The sequence below is a fragment of the Miniopterus natalensis genome, chromosome 19 (assembly GCF_054644295.1).
Source record: "Miniopterus natalensis isolate mMinNat1 chromosome 19, mMinNat1.hap1, whole genome shotgun sequence".
Classification (NCBI taxonomy): domain Eukaryota; kingdom Metazoa; phylum Chordata; class Mammalia; order Chiroptera; family Miniopteridae; genus Miniopterus; species Miniopterus natalensis.
In genome coordinates this window covers 27,131,292-27,155,086 of record NC_142099.1, presented here as the reverse complement: position 1 = coordinate 27,155,086, position 23,795 = coordinate 27,131,292, and the positions used below count along the sequence as shown (strand labels likewise).

The 23,795-nt window shown below is 46.3% G+C and overlaps 1 protein-coding gene across 8 annotated transcripts in view; it reads left to right on the top strand.

Moving 5' to 3' along the window:
• Positions 1–23,795, top strand: part of HHAT (hedgehog acyltransferase) — a 176,742-nt gene that overhangs the window by 70,328 nt on the left and 82,619 nt on the right. For all 8 annotated transcript variants that reach the window (XM_087827883.1, XM_087827881.1, XM_087827882.1 and 5 more), the window contains one exon: positions 9,944–9,979. In XM_087827883.1, coding sequence (XP_087684009.1) covers positions 9,944–9,979 — 36 coding nt within the window. The remainder of the gene's footprint in view (positions 1–9,943; positions 9,980–23,795) is intronic.

The following is a 23,795-nucleotide window of genomic DNA, read 5'->3' as shown; positions in this document are numbered from 1 at the left end:
TTATTCATTTCTGGTGCAATTGAATTTGAATGCAGTGTGGCTTATATCGCTAAAATGTGAGGGTTTTGCAAAAGGTTGTGTTAAATAGGTTCCTGCTGGCCCTGAAGAGCTAAAGTGAGAAGTCAGGGCATTAGCCAAGGGGAGGGAGAGGAGTTCAGGAGAAGCAGATAAACCCGGGGCCAGGGCTAAACTGGGATTCTTTGGGAGAAATGGCTGAAAAGTCACTCTGAGGCCCTGTTGGTTTAACTGTGTAATTGCTCTGCGTTAATTAAATACATAAATGTTGAGTAAACACCAATTAAAGCCTCCATGAGAGAGAAGCGGGCCTAATTTGAGAGTCTTACTTTGTGCTCCTTGACTAGTGTTTGCAGTGGCACCCATGTCATTATTTTGTATGTTGTCAGCCTCCCCCAAGTATTTGGTCAGTTCCCCTTGACCAGTCCCCCCCTTCCCAGAGCCTCTTTTTGTAATGTCCTTTCTACTCTGTAGCAAGTGGTGTTCAGTGTGTCTTGGTAACTATCAACTCCCGGGTTCTGATTTCCGATCTGGAGCTTGGAGAGCTGACGTCACAGGTCAGGCTGCCTACATGCTGATTATTGAGAAAACCCAGGAAAACTGCCCACGACCATACCCACCAGAGTACACTCCCCTCGAATGCATGCCTTCCGTTAAAGAGGGCTCAGCAGAAAGTTCTGCATGCTCATCTCATGTCACTTCCAGGCCTTTGTCGTCAGCAGTCTACAGAGCCACAGTCCCTTGGGAAGGGCAGTACATCACTCACTGTTATTTCAGATTAGCCCAGTGGGCTTATCCGTAGGAGGCATAGTCCTTAAAAACTTTTCCACGTCCCAACATAGAGCCTCTACTAACCACTGAGATGCAGAAGGAAGCCAAGAATCTTATGAGCCCATTTTAGCAAGAACAGTAACCCTACAAAAGTCCGCAATGCATCTGAAACACACAGCTTTGAGATCTGGTCGCGGGTACCCTGGCTCCCCAATCAGCCAGGGTTTGGCATCTGAGCTTTGCTCCCTGATGTCTGATAAAGGGGTCAGGACCCTAGGTTTGTGGGTTGCTCAGACCTTCAAGTTACATTGGGCTGGAATCGACCAAATGTTTTAGAAGAAGGAAGAAAAAGAGACCTGTTAAAGTCAGGAGGAAACTCCTGGCCTTAAGCATTTACTAAAGAAAGGAAAGGTTTGTCTGAGCATTTTGGCCCCGAGGGTACTCTGCCAGGAATAATGACCGCAGATTTAAATGAGGAGAGACATGTCTCTGCTGGTTTTCTGGGGCATCTCCATGTGGAGTTGAAACGCCCTTCCTTAGACCTGGTTTCCAGGAGAATTCCCTAGGGGAGAGCCCCACTGGACATGAAAACTGAGGCTCACATACTAAACAGGAGAATGTTCACGTTCACCTAAGCGTTGCTATTCTGGCTCAATGAAACACCCAGAGGACTTCCCAGGCTTGACATTACTGCGTGTCCTCAGGCAAAACTCCTTAATGAGAATATTAGTCAAAACGAATGTTTTCACCGAGGGAGTGAAACAGGGACCCGCTGACCTGGTGGTGGATTATGCTGGAAATTTTAATTGAGGTCCTTGACATTTAACCTGGGGGTCACGTCTTCATTTCAGTCAGGTGTAAACTCGGTAATAGGGAAAGATTGTGGAGACTTTATATACTAAAAATAATGTTCCACGGTGGAGATTTTTACTTTCGGTTTAGAAAAAGACTTAAAATATGGAATTACAAAGCCAACATTTTCACCCCGGAAGACAAAAATAGCACATTGTAAGGCGCACCAGGCAAAAACAAAACAAACTAACAATCCCTAACAAGACAACCAAAAAACCAGCCACTATGTGTTTAAGCTTCTTCATTGTGGAGTCATTTCACATACCCTGCCAAAGAGGTCACATACCATTTTTAAGAGGTTAAAGAAAGTCTTTGATTGGAAGAGGGAAGAAACAGGAGGTCCGCTGTGACCTTCATCCACGCTGGCTCAAGCCGGCTCAGGTCCCTCGTGTCCATCTCGGCAGGACTACCGCCGTCACTCAGACCTGGCCTTCCCACCTCTCCTGGCCTCCTCCACTGCTTCTCCGAAGCCAGGTGGGATCTTTCTAGAAGGCAGACCTCTGTCCAGTCATTCCTTTGCTTAAATGTGTTTGATGGCTCTGTAGCACCCTTAGGAAAAACTGCAAACTCTGATACGCGAGCATGCGCGGAGAGGCAGTGTGAAGGCAGCGCTGAGCCCCGTGGGCTCTGAGCCGCACTTGCTGGTTTAGGACGGTGCCTCGGCCACTTTCCAGCTGAGAACCCAAAGGCGAGTTATTTACCTCTCTGGGTTCCGCTGCCTCCACTGTGAGATGGAGACAAGAGTAATGGTACAATCCTGAGGATTAAATGGGGTCTGGCACATACTGAACACCCCATACACATGCACTATTACTATGATGATTTCTCTCCTGCCTCTGCCCCATACCTTGCCCTCAGTCATACCAAACTGTTGAGTTACCTTCCCCACCCCCGTTCACCTGAGACACATTTCCTCTTGTCTCCATTTCTGGAAGCTGCTTCCTTTGTCTGCAGTGTCATCTCCCTCCCTCCCTCTCTCTCTCTCTCTCTGTCTCTCTCTCTCTGTCTCTCTCTCTCTCTCTCACACACACACACTCACATACTCTCATCTCTCTGCATCCTCTATATGCACCAACTATAGCCTTGGGCTAACTCTTCCGTAACCTTCAAAGCTCAGCTCAGGCCAAGGTCGTTTACTCTGAAAAGGCTACCTGGTTATTTCTCTCTCCGTCTTACAGGTTCCCACTGCTCCATGTCTCCCTTCTGTCCCACTGTTTGTCACGCAGTGCAGTAACGGCCTGCTTATTGTAGGTCTTTCCTCGCTCCCTGATTATCCCCCATGAAAGAGGGATTGTAACTTGGTCTTTTCTACGTACGTACTGCCTATGTGTAGTGTGCTCATAAATGCTGGATGCATGGATGGATGGGTGGGTGGGTGGGTGGGTGGGTGGATGGGTGGGTGGATGGATGGGTGGGTGGATGGATGGATGGATGGGTGGGTGGGTGGATGGGTGGGTGGATGGATGGGTAGGTGGATGGGTGGGTGGATGGGTGGGTGGATGGGTGGATAGATGGGTGGATGGATGGGTGGGTGGGTGGATGGGTGGGTGGGTGGATGGATGGATGGGTGGGTGGGTGGATGGATGGATGGATGGGTGGGTGGGTGGATGGATGGGTGGGTGGGTGGGTGGGTGGATGGATGGATGGGTGGATGGGTGGGTGGGTGGGTGGGTGGATGGATGGATGGATGGATGGATGGATGGGTGGGTGGGTGGATGAATGGATGGGTGGATGGATGGGTGGGTGGATGGGTGGGTGGATGGGTGGATAGATGGGTGGATGGGTGGATAGATGTTATTAAGGGAATCTGATCTAGTGACAGGAAACTTCCCAAGGCTGCCCATTCAGTTATAATCACAATTGCACTAAATCTACCTGAAAATACAATTACTCCATCGTGTTTTCTGATTCATTTCTTGTCCATATGAAACTTACCTGGTTCCCTGTGTCATCCCCTCAAATAGTGCTTTCAGATCCCTTCCTTATCTTGGTCGGTACCCTTTAAACATGCTCCTCTTTGTCAGTCTCTCTTTGAAGTAGGCACTTGAAATCGAGAGCGACCCTCCAGGTGTGAGATGTAGTGAGCACAAAATGCTTGATCGATTCTTTTTGTAATTCTACTAGTGTGAACAAATGCTAGCATTTTTTTAAATGCCTCAAACACTGCTGATTTGTTCAGCTCACTATTAGCTAAAAACCCCCAAACCTTAACATGCTGTGTGATACCACCTTGCCTCCATCCTCCACATGCAGGTCTTTGTGGGCTGGCGTAAAGACTTTGGCTGCTCCTCTGACTGAAATGGGGAGTCACTGTAGGATTTAAGTAGAGGAGTGATATGTCTTGGGCTTTTAAAGAATAATTCTCATTGCTCTGTTGAGAATGGCCTTTAGGAGAGCAAGTGAGTCCATGAGAGGTTGCTGAAGTGGAGGTGGTAGGAAGTCATTCAATTCTGGATATATTTTTGAAAGTAGAGCTAACAGGGTTTGCTGATGGATTGGATGTGGGGATTAGAGAGGCAAGGATGACTGCAGGGTTTATGGCCTGAGCAGCTGGAAGGATGGAGTTGCCATCCACTGAGATGGGGAAGGCTGCAAGAGGAAGAGATGCGAGGGGTTAATTAAGAGTTTAGTTTGGATGTGCCAAGTTTAAATTTTTGTAGACATTCAAGAGAGATGTTTAATAATTAGGGCGACACATGGGTCTGGAATACAAGAGAGAGGTTTGAGTTGGAAATATCATCCTGGGAGTTTTTAGCATATAGCTAGCTTTTAAAGCCCTGAGGCTGGGTGGTGAGACTATCGGGGGAGTGAGTATATAAAAAAGAAGACCAAAGACTAATGAGCCCGGGCTCTCTCGTATATAAGTGTATACATATATGTATATATGGGATTCTGGATACTTGGTATATTATTGAATCAGTCAGGTTATAACCTACTGGTAGGTCATAATTGTTTTAGTGGGTTACAGATGCATTTTGAAAAAATGGAATAGAATAGAAATGTCACTATGCATTGTTCAGAGTAAAGGTAAGTTTTTTTGAAACTTTTTGTTTCAGCTATATACCTGTATTAGTTATCTATTGCCGTGTAACAAATTACCCCCACACTTAGCAATTTAAAACAAGCTTCCTAGCTGGATGGTTTGACTCAGGCTGACACAAGCGGTTGGCCAGGGCTATAGTCTTGACTGAGCTCCTGTTTCAGCTCTTGGTCGTGTGGGCTTTCCTTAGGGCTACCCATAATACTATAGCTGGCTTCTACCAGAGCACATGGCCTGAGAGAGAGAACCAGAGAGCATCTGCAAGACAGAGGCCACAGTCTCTTTTATAACCGACTCTCAGAAGTAACACATCATCACTTTAGCCACGATTCTCTTCTCTTCTGTTAGTCACACAGACCAATACAGGTACAGTGGCACTGCACAAGGGTGTGAATGCCAGGAGGTGGGGACCATTGAGGGCCGTCTTAAAGCCTGGTTACCACAGCCTCTCTATATACTTGTGATTATTGGGTTGAGATATATCATATATTTTTTAAATGTGGGTCATATGAAAAAGCCCTGCTCTATAGTGTCTAATACTGTGCACCATTGGACAGAGCTGTAAGTGAGCTGGCAGAAGCCCATTTAAGAGCCTCTACTATTGATACTCTTATACACTCATGGTTAATTACCAGTGACTTCCAGATCTTGAATATGTACACTAGTGATTTTTATAGTGAGGCAATACAATTGAAGTCTAAATAGGCTGTGTGGGACTTTGCACCCCTAAATAAAGTGAGCCTGGTGTCTGTAGCTTGTATCTTTTACCTATCTGGTCATCTGCTAAGTGTATCTGTTTGTGAGTTTCTCACTTCAAATCTGTGGCCCGACCTTATGCACAGCTGTGTGTCTGGATTCAAGTTTCTTGTAGAATGTAACATGTGGGCTTGTGACAGGAGTTACACTCCCTGCCTTTTTTCCTGCTTGCTTATTGGCCTGGGAGTGTGGTCTAAGCAGTGAGCTTGTGGGAAATTCTCCCTGTAGATGAATGGGGTATAATTAAACTTTTATATTTTGTGCAGCGGGGTTATTCCGTACACAGAGGTGTGCCCTACTTAGAGGAATCTTATAGGGAAAGTGTAGACATGACCTTAAATATAATTTGATACACCCTGCTGTGAAAAGCAAATCTGTTTTAGCAACCCTAGCTGATATTTTTTTGTTTTTACTGGCGTTCCTGAAAAATGACAAATTATCTTTAAAGCGCTATTTGACTCTAAGCAGGCCAGATGTCTCTAGTTAAACAGTTTAGAAGCCAGTCGAAAACACACCACTAAGTAAAAACATACGGCCGCTGGGGTCTTACTGACCTAAGTTCACTTTCACTTTTCCCTGTTTTCCCAGCATCCCTTTTTATTCTTGACTGTCAGCAGGCTCTGAATCTCAGACTGATATGCAGGTTAGATCCAGCCTTGGCCAGACTGTGGAAGGAACCTAAGGAAGTGAGGGAGCGGCATCCCGCAGACTCTGTACTCACATGACATTTACGGATGGAGGTGGAGATGGCATGATGTGATGCCAGTTACTGTATGGTGCCATCAGGAAGCCTGTTCCAAGCAGTGTGTCTGGGGCATTCTCAGAAAACAAAGATGTGGACCGAGACTGAGCGGTGGGCAGTGGTGTGACTCTTTGAATAAAGAACTGGGCCTGGCGGGCCTGGTCTGTTAGCCTCGGCTCTGCCACTATTACATATTTATGTTTTACACTATTCCATCTTCCTTACCCTCTGTTTCCTGATCTTTCTAGCGAGGAGGTTAGAGCAGACACACTTTAAGATCTTTACCACTCTCTGAAACTAAGTTGGGTAGCCCAGCTAGTACTAATCAAGGCTTCCTGAGTCTAGGTATATACTTCCTTCTCGTGGTGATTTGATTTGGTTTTTACTTCCAGTTCTCTAAGTCAGTTTTCAAATGTCCTAGGCAGGAATGTGAGAGTTTTGCAACCCACTGATGAGATAGACAGTCTGGAGATGAAAACCTGTGAGGGCTGTAAATTGCAGCTGAGACAAGGATTGAGATCTGAATGTGGTCGTTCATGTAAATACCACCCTGCATGGGCCATGCTAAGTGGCCATAACAACTGTGCTTTGAAAACTTAGCTCACTGGTTGTGTGGCAGGTGCAGGTTCTGGCCCCAGTTCATTGCTTTTTCTAACCCCAGCTCCCCAACAACCAAGATCAGCCTGAGCAGAAGGACCAGGACCTGAGAGGCAGGCCGTCTGGAAGAGCAGGACAAATCCTAGAGCCTACTGTGGGTTCTGGCCTGAGTCCTGCCACAGACATGCTGAGTGGGCCTGACACTCCTCTGTCAAAGGGGGTTGCTGAACGCGAGGATATTTAAGTCTCTGGCTCAGTGAGTAAACATATGCTCAGCACCATCTAGTCAGGCGCCAGGAGCCTAATTCTGATGCACTGTGAAGCCCTAACAAGAATAGAAGTCATCATCATAATAAATAAACCATCAGGCTGCATCAGCCCAGGCACAGTCCACTCATTTGCGGATGGTTATCAGACAAGAGCTGCCGCTGTGGGAGTTAGGATTCACTCTTAGAGATGCTTCCTGAAAGTGACTACGACAGGAAGCCTGAGGCCAGATGGAGCCTGTAAGGTCATCCATTCCAGTTTTCTATCTGATGGCTTGGTCTCCTATAAATACCCTTTTAACTCAGGCTCGCACCCATCCCTGATGGGAAATTTACTGCCTTGTTAGGGCCTTACAACTTGTTAGAAAGTCCCCTTCTGTACGTATATCAAGCTGAAAGCCACTTCCCATTGCTGCTGACAATTGATTGTTCAGATGACATTTTCATATCATGTACGCATAGAAAAGATTCTCTCTTTTTAATTTCTGGAAGGAGCCAGAATGAAGTGAATAGGATTGAGTATGGGTCCTCATGAGGAAACCTGGCTACTGTGTGCGCTGGTGGCATGAGAGATTGTTTTTTTAAAGGTGAGAATGGTTGTGCTACACTTTGTCAGATGTCTTAGTTCAGAAGAAAAGCCCCGTTTCTATCTCTGGGTGTTTATCTTACATACTTACATGTAATGGTTGATGTGTTAAATAACTACTTTTGAGCGTCTTCAATCTGCAGTGTATGGTGAGAAGGGCCAGAGCAGACAGAGGCATTGGTGCCTTGTTACCACGTATCATTCACACGTTGATTCACTCACTAGGTATCTCTTTTACTTTTTTATTTTGAGAGAGAGATTGGAAGGGAGAGGAGGAGGGAGAGAGAAACACCGATGTGAGAGCGAAACATCAATTGGCTGCCTCCTGCACGCCCCTTACCAGGGATCGAGCCTACAACCCTGGCATATGCCCTGACCGGGAATCCCACCCGTAACCTTTCAGTGCCCATGATAGCGCCCAACCAACTGAGCCACACCAGCCAGGGCAACAGATAGTTCTTGAGAATCTGCTTGGTGCCCTCAAGGAGTTTGCAATCCATGAAGGGAGAGAATGTTTGATACTGATCTCATTGTATGGAAATTAGTGTTGGCTTTGCCATTGCTTTGCCGGGGGTTATGTGCTCTGCACTGCTGACTTCCTGCTACCTGGCACATTGGAAGCACGTGGTAAATATTGCTTAAGTGCGACAGTGGCTGAATACATGAAGGCAATAAGCACAGACTTGCAGCTGGTACCCTGAGCTAGATCCCGACTCCTCAATTTACTAGCTTTGTGGCTAGGGATAAGTACATGTGGCTTTATAAAACAGGGACCGATTTTAAACAGGATTAGAAGAGATAATGTACAGAGTGCCTCTGTATGCAGTGCCTGGTATACAATTCTAAAGAAAGAGAAAGAAAAAGAAAGGGAGGGAGGGAAGGAGGGAGGGAGGGAGGGAGGGAGGAAGGAAAGGAAGGAAGGGCTTTTTCCATCCCTGACCTAGCTCCATCTGTCTGTACAGGATAGCTAATGAGAACATATTTCTAGAAATTTCCTTGGTTTGCTTGTGTTTTGAAACGAAAGACACAGCCCCACAGAGGAGGCCCCACCCCCGAGCCCTTTGGAAGGAGCCGAAATCAGCTTCACCTTGGTAAAAAGGAAACCCAGAGTTTCATTTGAGGAGATGGGAAAAATTCTGGAGATGGATGGTGGTGATGGTTGCACAGCACTGTGAATGCACTTGAATGCCATTGAACCGAATATCTAAAAATGGTTCAAGTGGTAACTATTATGTTTGCCTTTGTTTCTCTGTTCTCACCTACCCCATGTCCATGATCTGCAAATAGATGCTCCAGTACATAAAAGAGCCTTGCCATTTAAAGCTACCCCACAAGGAATCCTGTTTTAATGTCAGTCGTCGCCTGCCATATGTCCGGTGGGCTGAGGTGCTGGGCATGCTGGGTGCTCCTGGGACACATGCAGGGGTGGAGCTGGGAGCTAGGGAGAGTCAGGGCCTGGGCAGTCAAACCCCACTCGAGGGTGAATTTCTGTGTCTACTGCTCATTGTCCTTAGAGGCAGAATGAACTCAGGCTTTACTCAGGCAGATCACTAACCCTGGAGGCCAGCCTGGCGGGGGAGGGGGGGAGGACACAGTCACTATCTAGATGTTAGAAGTAGTCATAATGCCTGGTGGGCAGCAGCTTCATGATTCTGGCCAGGCAGTCTTTTTACTCCACCCCCAGCCCAGGGCTTACTGGATGCCTCCTGGTGTGAGGCCCCGCTCAGTGGTAGACTCACCAGCAAGTACGTGGAGCTGCTCTGCTCTCTTCCTTTGGACAGACCCAGGTGGGGACAGGGCTGCTCTCCCTGGGGAAAGCTGTGGGGACTTTGGCTGGGAGGGGCAGGAAGGATCAGAGCTCAGCCTTCCCCTCTCCTATTCTTCCCTTTGGCCAGTGTAGTTTTAAATATATTTAAGTATTTTTTACTTATTTTTGAACATCTGAGACAACTAGTGTTACGAAAGGACTCACCTTTTGGAAAAATGGAAGGTACCCGGTCCATCCACCCTCAGGGCCTTAATTTCTGGAGAGATCTTAGGCTTCCCCAAGCGCTTTTGCCATCACAGAGTGGTGGTTCTATATGAGAATCACTCGGAGCACTGTTCAATCTCATTGTTGGGTCTGAGGTGGGGCCTGGGAATTTGCATGTGCAGCAAGTTCCCAGGTGATGCTGCTGCGGCTGCTCCAGAGGCCGGACAGTCATAGAGTAATCCATTTATTCACCATGCTCTGAATGTAAATTATATATATTTGGTCAAGTTCACCATTTCTGTAAATATCTTCTATTGATAGGCTTGTCTATGTCTCCTCTGAACAGGTATTTTGACGTTGGACTTCATGATTTCTTAATCAGGTAAGCCAGTAATTTTTATTTTCAATATTATTGAGTAGCTTGCCTATTAGGGAAGAAAGATGAAAATAAAATTCTTGTTCAATATCTTGATAAATGTGGGCAGTTGTATACTTGTCAAGGAAACACCATTAGCACTCTGTTTTTTGGTGCATCCCAGAATCACACGAGATTAAACAGTCCTTCTTAAATAATCAAAAGAAATTTATGTTTAAAGGGGTTTATATCTGAAGTGATAGTTAACGAAGAACTTGAACAAACTTAATTCTAACCTTTGGGCATCTGGAAAGACAAACAGAAGAGTGCCAACTTGTATTCATGCATTAAATGACCCACGTCACCAGTTTTCCCACTGAATTTAAGCTTTTTAAACTGAATCTATTGGTTGTTTTATAGTCATAAAGATATGGCGTGTTCATAATTGAAAGAGATTACAGATGGCAGTTTATATCCTATTTATTGGTGATTTTTAGCAGAGTTGGCTTATTAATTCCAAGTAGCTATTAAATCAGAGGTTAAATGGAAATATACCAGAATATTAGCAATGCTGATAAAAATATGCATGAGATTTTTTTTCTATCAACTTTGCTGTATTTTCTAGATTTTTTTTTTTATATTGAGCATGCATTAGTCTAACAGAGGTGAAAAATTTTCACTAAAACGCCTGTCAAAAATATATGTGGGAAGCAATAATGGTTGTTCACTGTAAGCTGAAGATTACAGGGAAACCAGAAGTCATGTAGAGTGATGAGCTTTCTGCAAGCTCCTGGCTCTAAATGCAAATTAATTCTGACCGAGAGTCTGCTCTTCAGCAGTCTGTAAGTCAGGTGACTTCTGGGAAAGGCGGTTCAGTTCTCCATAGGCATGACCACCTCCCTGTGGGCAGGATGCTCCCGAGGGGAACTGGACATGATCGGCATTACCTTTGTCCTAAACCAACCGCGATTCCTCCGAGCCGGATTACACATGGTGGAGTTCCACGGAAGGCCATACGTACCTTGTCCTTTCTCCAGGGCCTCATCCTGGGCTGTGCATTGAAATCCGCTCAGTATACCCCAGACCCGAGGACGAGGGATTGTCCTGGCTTTCTCCAGGATGTTGCACATAGCGTGTACACTGCTACCCTTGGCACATCAAGGGTAAGTGCATTTTCGCAGGAGGGATAAAGCACCAGAAGTCATGGGAAGGGCAGGCATGGGAATTCCATATCGAAACCGATGAGGAAAGGCTGCCTGGGTCTATACTTCAGGGAGTGGTCTGGATTTCTGAGCCCCTGTCTTTGGTGCTTAGTATGACCGCCGTGCTGCTGTTCACATCACCCCTCGCTGTGGATGCAAGTTTGTACTTTTCTTATGTTCTCCAGTAACTTTCTCGAGGGCAGGGAACATGTCTTGGTCGCCTTTCTATGACTACACTGTATGGTATCAACCTTCAACAGACATTTCTGGTAGGAGGGAATGAATGAAATGAGGCAAAAAGGGCAAGGAAGGTGAGGGTTAGTAAGAAGCTACTTGATCATTTATTCAACAAGTAATTATTAAGCCTTCCGTGTGCCACTCACTTGGATATATCGGGCAATACCATCATGAGAAAAAAAGACATTCGACTTAGAGCTTTTTCTGAGATTATCACTTGCCAGGCTGCCGTGTGTGACTCAAAGTGGGGAGGAGGGGTGGTCTGGCCCTGGGGCCCCTCCTCTCTTTCCTTCCTGTGGGTGTCAGCCCTGTCTCCTGTGCTGGGTGGGGAGGGGAGAGGCATGGTTAAGTCCCTCTAATAAACTGGTGCTGGGATCTTCTTGCCCTTTTTCATGGGTACTGGGAGGATGCTCTGCCTAAGTAGTCACCTAAGTCTGTGTTTGGTGAACCAAGCGGTGGGGAGAGCAGCTTCTTTCTGCCCTGCCATCTCTTGGCAGTTTTCTCTCCCCTGGTCTGGTAGGCACAGAGCAAATAACATGTCCCTTGCTTATCCAGTTGGCGAGTGAGAGGTCAGTCTCCCCTTCTTGCAGCCATGCCCGGTGTCTGTGATGAGGCCTCTTCTTTCCCCTCCCATGACAGCACTGCCCACTAAGCCGGGAGCTTAGGGACACCAAGGAGCCCCTTCCTCTGTATCTGCCCAGCTTAGAGGAAGTGTGTGGGGTGGAGATGGTTCCTAGGAGCTGTCAGACCTCCATCTCTGAGAAGTCCCAGGGTGAGGTGGGGGTGTCACCTATTTATTTTCAGCCCTCGTTAGAAAATGGGTCTTTTCTGCTTCTAGTCTGGGAGATCGAGCCGGCTGGGGACTGAGCGTGGTGTGTCACTGGGCACCTCAGTGAGAACTGTTTCGCTGGAACGTGACCCCGAGGCCAGGTGCAAGAGGGTGGGGTGAGTGACAACACTTTGAAGAAGTTAAGCTGTGAATGGGGAGGAAAGAAAGCCCTTGGCAGCTGGTGGAGAGGGACGTTTGAGTGGGATTTTCCCCTTTTTTAAATTGGAGCAACGCTTTGCTGTTTAGCCACCAGCAGGTCTTAAGTGTCCTTTAGATTTAGGAAAAGTGGTTTCTGTTGGCTGGAGAGAAGCAGAGTGTGATTGCCAGGGGCCGAGGAGGCAGAGGCGGCGAGAGGTGCCCTTGTACCCCAGAGAGCAAAGGCGTCTTCCCGTAAATGTATCCCGGGGCACTGGAGAGGGTTGGAAGAGCGAAGAGCCACGGGGTGGTACTTGAAGAACCCTTCTCTCCCAGTGATGGCCAAGAGAAGAAAATCATTTTCCCCTCGTAAAAGAGGAGATGGTGGAGAAATTGGCATAGGTTTTTGGAAAAATAAAATTAAGTCCATTCGTTGGCTCCAACAAGCTCTGAACAAGAATTCTGGTTCGTGGGACTATCCTGCGTGCTTAGCGTTTGGCACAGTAGCAAGGGGAGCACCCCTGAAATGAATCAGCTGCGTCGCTCACGCTGATGGAAGTAACGCCGACTTCTCTGGAATGAACGGCAAATTTCTACAAAGCCAAGAGCCCTATCTGTGATCTCAGCCTAGACAACGGCGAGGAGGGACTTGTTTCCTTTTAAGTGGATGGAGTGCTTGGCATATTGTAAGAGATGTGATTACACATGTGGACATGAACTGGGAGGCAGTCAAACGGTTGTGGGACATGGTCACAGGCTCTGCGCAAGACAGAGATGTCACGTTGAACGAAGTGGGAGCACTTCTGATACTGGCGTTTTATGATGATGGAAAATTCGGTGAGCTCAGTTCTTCCGCATGTTCCAGAAATCAAAGGAAAGACAGTAATCGCAGCTCACTTACGAAGAGCCTCGGAAGAAGGCTGTTGGCTGGAGTTGTTAATGTCACGCTACAGAAGGAAAAGGGAGACAGTGACCAACCTGGGAGAAGAGATGGTAGGAGAAAGCAGCTCTGTTTCATTTGCGATAATAAGGTGGCTTGTTTAAATTGAGCTTAGCTTAGTTTGGGCAAGAACATAAGAATGATTAGTGAGGTTTGGTTCGATTCTTGCTGACTGAGGCATTTTCCATTTTACCCAGAACTGTAGCGGCGCCAGCCCTTTCAGGAAGGTGTATTGTGACTGCTCTACCTGTCCATCTAACCCCTCTAAGTTGCTCAGGTTGGGGAATGTTTTAAGCGATTCAGGCTGCTATCGTGATTTTTAAAAGAAGACCTGGAGCCATCCCTCTTCCATCTTGTTGGAAAGATTAAACTTGTCATTTCCCCTTTTTAAATTTTCATTGCTTATGCATTTTAAAAATCAGAAAAATATTCACCGTGTTTTCTATATTGTTTATATTTGGCTTTTAAACCCATTTCAAATACATATGCAAGAACCCTTACAGAGTTCTTTCTGGGCATGTCCTACATCCCTCCTGGACAGGGAGCTCTTGGAGGTCAGGGTCTGACTTGTCCATGTATTCCCCACAGTACCATAGTGTCTAATGTCTAGAGGGCCCTTAAAAATGTTTGAATGAATACATTTTAATTTTCAAAAATGTGAAAGGACCTAGTAACCATCTCCTTTCCTTTTCGTTTAATCCGGTTATTTATGATACCGATTAAGTGGTCTAAGCGCTATTCCAAGAGCCAAGCTAAAAGCAATCCTGAGGTAGACAGCGTCCCTGCCCTCACTTGGCTTGCGTTCCAGGGGTGAAAGCGGAGCGTAAACAAGCAAACAAGTAAGCGAGCAATGGAGGCCAAGGTGTGAGAGCCACTGTGGGTCGGATGGGCAGGACTGGCCTCTTTGAGGCTGCAGGTGACACTCAGCTGAGAGATGGGTGGGAGGGGGCAGCCAGGGGAAGACCTGGGGCTAGGTGGAGACAGGCAGAGGGAAGGGCTAGCAGCAGGGCCCTGAGATGGGAAGTAGCAGGTTTGAGGCATAGAAGGGAAGGGAGCCTCTGGGGCTGGAAAGCGTGTGGCAAGGAGTCCCCATGAGTCTGGAGGAAGAGGTGACAGCCAGACTACGAAGAGGGTTGGGTTCTCTTTTAAGGACAGTTGGAGCCATTGGAGGGTTTTAAGTAGGGGAGTAACATGATCTGATTTATTTTTTCCAAAACTCACTGTGACAGGCTGAGCTGGGAATTTGGCAAAGCTGGGATTTTGGAACCTCAGCCATAACCCCTCGCTCTACCGCAGGCTGGCGCTCGGTGACACAGGCCTGTCCTTGCTCCTCAGGGAGGCTTCTTTGACAGCCAGCCACTATGACAGCTACTCTGTTCAGGAATAATAGCCCTCAATGATCCTTTAATTTCCTTCTTTTTATGTCTGCTTGGCATATTGTAAGAGATGTAATTATACATGTGGACATGAACTGAGAGGCAGTCAGACGGTTGTGGGACATGGTCACAGGCTCTCTCCAGAAGCGAGGGCAGCTGGAAGCAGTGGGGTTGGTGCTGGGCAGTCACTTGGGACGGAGGTTTTGCAGCTTTCTTGTGGGGGTCACATAACCACCGTGTCCTGTGAGCTCTCAGCAAGCCCAGGCTCTCACTCCTTCACTGGCACTTTATCTGTGGGGTCTCCAAAGACCTAGTTTATGGCCCTCAATGCTCCTGTCTTGGTGCCACTTCAGGTGGGTGTCAACCACCCTTAGGACAGGGTCTCCTGAATCTACAAAGCCAGTTCCCTCTCTGGGGCTGCCTGGAGTGAACTCCATCAGGTTCACTCATGAAAGCTATTGTGTTATGTGGTGGTGTGTTCTCCCTTTTCTTGTCAAAAACAAACCCCTTCCTAGCTTCTCCCATCACTGTCACTGTAGAAGATAGCACTTCTGTGCCCCCCTAGATTCTAACACGTGCGAGTGATTTGGGGACCTTTTCTTGGCTTTGTAGATGTTTAGGATGGAAGGGCCTTGGTGATTGTGCCCACATTACACTAATTTTCAGTTCTTAGACAATTTCTCAGATCCACGCTCACTTTGATCCTACTGCTCCACTTTTGAGGAAAAACTTGTTAGAATTATTTATCTTCATGGCTGTGCTATATTGGGTTTGTTAATGAGAAAAATCCAGATTAAAAACAACAAGACACGAAATGAAACCCTTTATGCTCTGAGAGATGATATTTCTAATTCACTGCCTACCATATACGGCATCTATCAATACAGATGTTCCAGCAAATAAATATACCTTTTAAAAAAAATTAAAAGAGCCACTGTTGAATTAAATTGAGAAAACTTCCAAGATAGAGACATAATTTTAAGTGTAAAAAGCTCTGAGTCAGGGATGTTGCTGAGCAGGGTGGGCTGTAAGATCCATGGTCTAAACCAGTGCCGATAAGTGATTTACTTGGTAGGACATTGGTTCAGTAGTGATGATTGTCATCTTTTTAGAATGCTCTTTCTTACGTCTGGAGTAGTTTTCTGCCTGTGGGGCTGCCATACAAGGCAGAAGCAAGAAACTTGCGTTATTTCCTTGCAGCAAGGGTCTCAGGTCCCCCTCCCTCGATTTAGATCCCACTGAGAATAACATGGGCAGAGGTGGGACCTGGAGTGAATTCTGATGAGCCTAGAAGCAGTGATGTCCAGCTTTGACCGCAGTCCTGGGATGGAGCCCTGGCCCAGCACTGGTGACTGGCAGGCACAGTAGGGCCCCATCTGAGCAGTGGTGGCGTAACTTGTCAACAGCTCCTGACTGCATAGCCTCCAAGCCTGGCTTTGAGACTCTCTCTCAGAGATTGTGCAAACTGCTGGAACTTCTTTAATAAGTTCCTTTCAGAGTAAAACTAACTAGAGTCGGTTCTGTTATTTGCAACTACAATACCCGAGATAGTCACTTATCCAGTGATGTTTGGGATGTCTAGCTCTGCAGGGGGAGTACTTGACCTTTTGTGGGCTTGGCCCATGAGCTGCATTCACTCCACACACTAGAACTAAACAGAACTGCAGCTGTTTTTGCATCAGTGACAGAAGCAGCCTGTGAAATGGAAAGGGATTGGGTCAGGTGCAGAAGACCATGGCTCTGTTCTGCCTTACGGCTCTCTTGCTGCAACGATTTTGTGTAGGTCACTTCTGTTAGGGCCTTTGTTTTCTTATTTGTGAAATGAGACAATTATGCCTGATGAGCTCTAAGGTCTCTCTCAATTCAACAGCCTCTGATGAGCAGCGTTAGTGTTTTTAGCATTAGAAAGCAGCATCTGCTGTCCAGATGTGCACTATTCAGTACAGTAGCTACTAGCCACATGTAGCTATTTAAATTTAAATTGGTTAAAATTCAAGGAAATTACAAATTCAGTTCCTTAGGTGCAGTAGCCACATTTTAAGTGCTCAATAGCAAATGTAGATCCTGGTTACCATATTGGACAGTGCAGATATGGAACATTCCCGTCATAGCCAGAACATTCTCTCGGCTAACACTGGTCTGGATGGCAGTGCCATTTCCCCACATGCCTTTTAGAGATGCTGAGTGTTCTACTGTATTTCTGTCTCCTACTTGAACCATCAGCAGCCACCTTATTAGCTACTCAGCTTGCCCCAAATGGAACTTTTATCTACCCTTTTTAACTCCCTATGTGTCAACTCTACTCTTCCCCTCTAAGGGAGTTAAATCAAATAAATACATATTAAATGGTGAGATCCATCATTCTGAGTGCATGAATCCATTCATGTATTCATCAGATGGTTTTAATATCTACTATAGGCTGGAAACCCTACTCAGCAACCTACACGGTCCCTTTCCTCCTTCAAATTCGGTGTGGAACCTGCTTAGTGGCAAAGGTGGAATGATCTTTACTGAGAGGACAGATTCAGGAGCATGCTCTGGACCAGCAGGATACTCTGGAGTAACATGAAATCCCAAGGGAAGGTCACACCTTCAACATGGACCATGAGTAGAAAAAGCAGTGGACCTTCAGCCTGGTTTCGGCTGTGACCAGGCCATTTAAAATAAAAACACTAGAATCCGAAAGCCCACAGCATCTGTTTCTAATTGAGAGGTCATTTGCAGACAACGTGTTTTTCATAGAGTGACATTTGTATGTGTTTAAATCATGGAGTCCATTGCACTGAAATCCACTTTGGAAATGGAAATAGATAATTATTTTTGAATCTTCTAATCATTTTTAAAGCTAAATAATGAACTGGAAAGCATTTAGCTGAGGACGTGCATCTGGTTACGCAAACAAAGTATTCAGTTGGGATGAGATGCAAATATATATCGTCCCAGAGGCCCAGGATTCTAGTCCTGGCTTTTCGGTTCATTTCATGGCCTTGGGAAAACCATTTTAAGTTTCTGAGCATCCGTGACTCATCTGTAAAATATCTTCTGACTTAAAAGGTCTCTTCTAACTCGGACTTTACGTAACTATAGCATTCTGTGGCTTGATGGAAGTAGACAAATTCCTGTAAGCACGTGAGCAATCCAAGAACTCTGGTCGTCTTGAGGCCCCCGACAGAGTTTAAAACACGAGATTTTCTGTGTCATTCAGGATCACGCACAGAATTCCTACTCTCTGCAGGTTACGGTAAGGCCAATGAGGGGACAGAAACGTGAGCCACTGCTTAATTTCTCTGTAGTCTAATTGGAGAGGGAAAGCAGGTATTTATGACATGACCAGAAGGATTAAGCCCCCGGGAAGTGCCAGAGCTCCTGCTTTCTCTACCTGTCGTGGAATAAGGAAGGAAGGAGGAGGCTGACTGGGGAATGTTTAGAGGGGGACAAATCCTGGGGACAGTATTTATAATTGAATAATGGCACTTGGATGTGTACTCAATCTGCTGAGCCAAGACTGGACTGTTTCTTTTCTTCCCACCCTACTTTTTGGAATATGGCCGGGCAGTTCTTTCTCCCTCATTCTGTGCATGAGCGCCTTGGACGCTTACCTTTTCTCTTCGTATTTGAAAATCCCATGACATCTAGCACAGCACTTTGTTTAGTATAAGGCCACTGAAAATAAAAACACTGTGGAATCTGCAAGCCAATAGCCTGACCCCCTTGGTTCTGAATCTCAGAGCCTGGAAGAGCAGTGTGGGGGTGCTCAGGGCGATTCCAGCAAGTGCCCAGCCTGGAGCCAGCTCCCTCACTCAGCCCCTCCGGAGGGGCAGGGAGCGGATGCATTTCTGGTTCAGCATTGCCTGTCCCTGGTCATCAGACTGCCGATGACAGACTGGTTCCACTGTCTTAAAGTGATGGAATTCCTTTAAATGTTTTTTAAATTGGAGATCGTACCTTTAGAGCTTTAGTAAGCTGATCTCTGCAGCCGCCGCTATGAAATATGTAAATAACCATAAGATGTTTGCTCTGAGACATTTGTGTGAGTTTAGCCCATTTCAGCCCACAGACCCTCACCATCCCCACCCACCAACCCAGATCTCTGACTCCCGACGTTTCCTGGTGGTTCACAGCTACTGCTTGTCTTTGGAAATGAGTTTCACAGCTGATTGGAGAGAAGCAGAGAAATCATGAAAGGAGACACAGTAACTGTCTCAATTCCTTTCTTCTTCCCATGAAGCCTTTGTCCTTTGTCCTGTGTCCTTACAAGAAATCTTCCTGGACATGAGCACATCTCTGTTCCGTTCAGTCAAGAAGAGTTCCTGCTACAAGGGCATTTTTAGATAATCAGGGACTTATTAAGTAGACTGCCTTGCAACCTTTAATCAAAAAAGTTTCCTAAAGCAGAATAAAAATGATAAATCAATGAAGAAGTATGAAAAGATTGGATTGCTCTGTGTGATTCTCATCAGGCTTAATGCTCAATTTATCACTGAAACCTCAAGGCGACTCGCCATCTAGTGAACCACCCTGATGTCCTAGCCGCTCTCACAACACAGAAGGTGGCAGGGGGCTTGGTGCTTCTGCTCACAGTGGCACCTGAATGAAACTTAAAAGAATGCTGTTAGGGATCATCATTCCATTTAGGCAATAATCCTGTAATGTGACATAAAGGATGGTCCAGAACAGCCTCTCTCCCAGGTAGCATTCATCATCAGAATTATAACTGAATTTAAATATAACTCCAACGATGTAGCAAACATGTCGTCACCCACAATGCAGCCCAGGAAGAAAATTGGGAGAAAATACACTGAGATATTACACTGGTGTTGTTTTCTTTGATGGTGAGGGGAGAGGTGATTTTTCTTTCCTCTCCCCTCTCCCTTTTCCCCTCTCCTTCCCTCCCTCCCTCCCTCTCAGTCCCTCCCACAGTACGTGTATGTGTGTGTTTGCTTCAATGAGTATCGATTTTTAAATGGATAGATAAATTATATTTAAAGTTTTAGAGACAACACTGAGCAACTTTTACTCCATTCCAGAAACCACGGTAATTACTGACTGCGAACCTACTATGTGTCGGGCACTGTGCTCGGGCTCTTTACAGGCGCTGTCTCCCCAGATCCTTTGTGAATCCAGTAAAGAGAGTGGGTTATTGCCTTTTCCTAAATGAGGAAACGAGAGCTCTGTGAGGCCTCACAGGAAGATCCGGGGATTTGAATCCAGATCCATTCCACTCTCGAGTCTTCTCTCTACCCCAGTGTTGCCTCCTTTCAATAAGCTGGGGCTTGAGATGGGACCTGGCAAGATTGTGTCACAGCACTGGGATTAAGCACTATGAAGTAGACATTAGGGAGAATCCATGGATTTCATTTATGTGTTTAAAGAAAGATTATTTAGTAAAAAACCCAGTTGTATGACATGGAGCAAATTACCCCTCTCCGCCTTTTAAGCTTCAGTTTCTTTGTGAACCTAGGGGCTTTGGCGACCCCAGTCCCCACATCTTGTCACTCTTGTGTTCTTGGGCTCATCTAAACAAGCAAGCCAATGGGAAGTGGGTTGTTGTTGTTGTTTTGGGGTTTTGCTTTAGCAGGGATTTGAGTTGGGCATGAGAAACCTATGGGCATAGTTGTAACGCAGAGTAAAGCCCACTTAGAGGGAGTTGTGCTTCAGGTCCCAGAGAGTGGCAATAAATATGCAGTACATAGTGTGGATTGAACAGGGATTTGAAAAGAGGAGATTACTTTTCCATCAAGGTTGTACATTTTCATGGAAAATTCTAATATTTTTATTTTAATCTGTTATCACATGCACTTTAGTACTTTCCTTAGTGACACAGTTGCAGATATAGTCACACTATAATTGTGAAGAGTCCATTGACCCTGACTGCAAGTATATCTTCATTTCTTTCTGTTTTGGTACCTAAGCACATCATGTTCTTTGTGTGGCTTAGAAGAAACAGTGGCCTAGGAGCCAGCACATTGCCCCTACCTGTCTGTGAAAAGCTGGCCTAGTTACTCCAGCCCTTGGACCAACCTCAGTTTTAACATCTATAAAATGAGTTGGACTATGTTCATTCCAGCACTCGATGCCCTAGTCTGCAAAAATTATTTTCCTCACTTTTTAAGAGTTCTTGACTCCTCGCGATTGACAAAATACACAGAAAAGATGTCAATAAGAGCCAGCCTTTATTGAGTACTCATTAAGCTTCAGGTACTTTTTAAGTGTTTTGTATGTATTATTTCAGTTAAATAGTAGACCAACCTTTTGAAGTTGGAAAGTACCTTTATTACTCTACCTAAAGTTAGAAAGCTCCGAGAATTTAAGTGACTTCCCAAGGAGCCAAATGTTTCCTCAGGCAGTTCAGCTCCAGGACCTGGGCTTTGGCCTCTGTGATGACGGTGAGTCCACACGGGGGGCGCAGAGGGCCCCTGGCAGCAGTGCGTACATGGTTGGGGGTGAAGAGCTGCAGGGAGGTCTGCGCCTCTGTAGATGCTCAGGGTGGTCCCTGAAAATTGGTAATTGAGCAAAATCAGTGAAGCCACCCTTTGAAAAAATGTGCATTATGCGTAAAGGTTGACTGTCCTAGAGAAGAACTCCCACTCCCACAGGGGACTTTAGAGAGCTTCGGTGGGGCTGTCTGTCTGTCCTAGGGAACGGCCCAGCCTGGGGTCCACCCAGCCTTCCAGGCCAGCCACGTGACCCTCCTCGGGGAACATCCCCTGGGTTGGCAGGGGGGCCCGTCGGGATTTATTCCAGCAGCTGCCCTGGGAGTCCCCGTGTCTAAACGGGGGCCAGCTGGTGGATTCATCTCCCTCCTCCCCCTGCTCCCTCTCCCTTCTCCTCCTTGGTATCCTCTTGGCTGTTCTGTCTGCCTCCAGCCCCCCTTTTTGGGAGGCAAAGAAGATGAAATTCAAACTGTTTCCGGACGGGTAAGAAAGGAAGTTGTCACAATGGGCAGAAATGATACCTTTGCATCCTTGATTATTTAGGGTCCCCGCCTGTCAGCCTCACCCCACCCCCAGGGGGGAAATAAGCAGACGGGGGCCCGAGATTGGCCTCCAGCTGCTTAGGCTTGTTGCTGTCACTAACCTGCTACCCCTGGGCTCCCAGAGTCAGGGTTATCCCACCGGCGGCATTGATCTGAGGAACACATCCTGATCTTCTCCAATCCAGCGAATGCATTAGTTTCTTTTCCATTCTTTGCTGTTTCAATAGTAGGTTTAGGAAACTAATAACATCCTGAAACTGTTTTTGCTGCCTCAGTGATTTGTTTAAAAGAATATTATCCTGAACCATATTGAATGTGCATGTTGTATCTGTAGCGCATATTTATGTTTATGTACACGTGTATGTACCTATTGTTTGATGGTTTTGTTTTACATTTGCCTAAAGCGTAGGGGCTGTTCTCAGAGCTGGTTGCCCACAGGGCGGGGGTTAATATGGCACTGCTGCTCACAGGCAAGCATCCTGGGGGAAATTGCATTTATTTCACTGTAAGGACCAGAGTTAAGCAAAAGTTTTAATATTCTAAGCGCATGTATGGTCCCCATTAAGAAAACTGATCCCTGCCCTGGCTGGGTGGCTCAGTTGGTTGGAGCGTCATCCTGTACACCCAAAGGCTGTGGGTTCAATTCCCGATCAGGGCACATACCTAGATTGTGGGATCGTTCCCCGGTCTGGGTGGGTACGGGAGGCAACTGATTGATATTTCTCTCACCTCGATGTTTCTCTCACTTGCTCACTCTCTCTTTCCCTTACTCTCTCTCTCAAATAAATAAAAACATATCCTTGGGTGAAGATTAAAAAAACCCAAAAAAGAAACTATATCCCTGACCCCTAAGTGGCCCTTTCGCTAGCTGTGATAAGGGCACCTGGTTCCTATCCAGTCATTAAGGCAGGTCTCGAAGGGTCTCTATTTGGGGACACTCCAATCATCTAATTGCTATTTTGATTGTTTAAAACTTTCTGGACACCAGCTGTGTGAGTGACGTTGAGTCGGGAGCTGTGAGGAATATGACCGAATTGTGAAAATCTCATTTTTTCTAAAGCAGCTTGTGACTCAGACGCCCATGTCTCCCCCCAAATAGTGGCCTTCGTTGGTATCCTGGAGATGGATGCTGCGGGAGACCGGGAGGCCCAGTGCTTCACGGGGTCTCTGTTCAAGGGGATGCAAGGGTTAACAGAGACAGTAGGCAGAGCCTACAGCAGGCCTAGAAGATAGTAAATCCCTAATATAATTTTTGTAAGTTGAATGAATGAGTGAATGAAGAACAAATGGGTGAATCAGGGTCCAAGCTAAGGACCTAGAGTAGGAACCAGGGGACTTGCTGGAACTAGTGAGGCAGGGGGGCAGAGAAGGTGGAGGGCAGGCGTCCAGCCACACCTTGGTGCTCACGCCGTATCCAGGGCCCCGGTTCTTCTTGGTGTGTGAGGGATCAGGCAACAGACGATTCGTGACCTCACTCACCAGTGGGAAGGTTTAGAACTTTACCGCCAGGCTTTCTCTCATTGAGCCATTGGCAGTGAGGCCTTTTAGGGAATGCATTTTATTGATTGTATACTAATGGGGCATTTATTCAGAGCCCATGGGTCTCTAGGAAGTCCAGGGTAACTTGGCAGGGCTCCCTGTACTTCTGAAATTGTATGAAGACTAGTGTGAACAGGGGCAAAAATCCGTAGCTCTCGACAGTTCTCCAAGGCCAGTAATGGGCAGACATCTATCCCCTGAAGGGTCTGGCAGCCAGAAAACCTGAGTTTCAGGTTCACCATTAACTTGGGGAAGTAGTGGGCAAGTTAGGCCTCATTTTTTCCTCTCTTTAAAGTGAATAGAATAATACACGCCTGTTTACCACATGGAATTATTACAGGATGAAAATGAAGAAGAGTTTGAAAACAATTAAGATATCCATAAATGCAATAATTATAATTGTGAAATTGGACCCCACTACTCACTTGCATTCTGCCTTTTAAAATAACATAACGAGTCATCATTTGTCCTGGGACACATGTACCAAAGGCCCATCATGGCCAACGATAAGGAAATTTACTGTCTGCTCCCACACCTCGTCTGACACCCTTCCCAGGCACCCAGCTGCAGGCCTCTGTGCTGGTTCCTGCAGTGTTTGCTCCCCCTGTC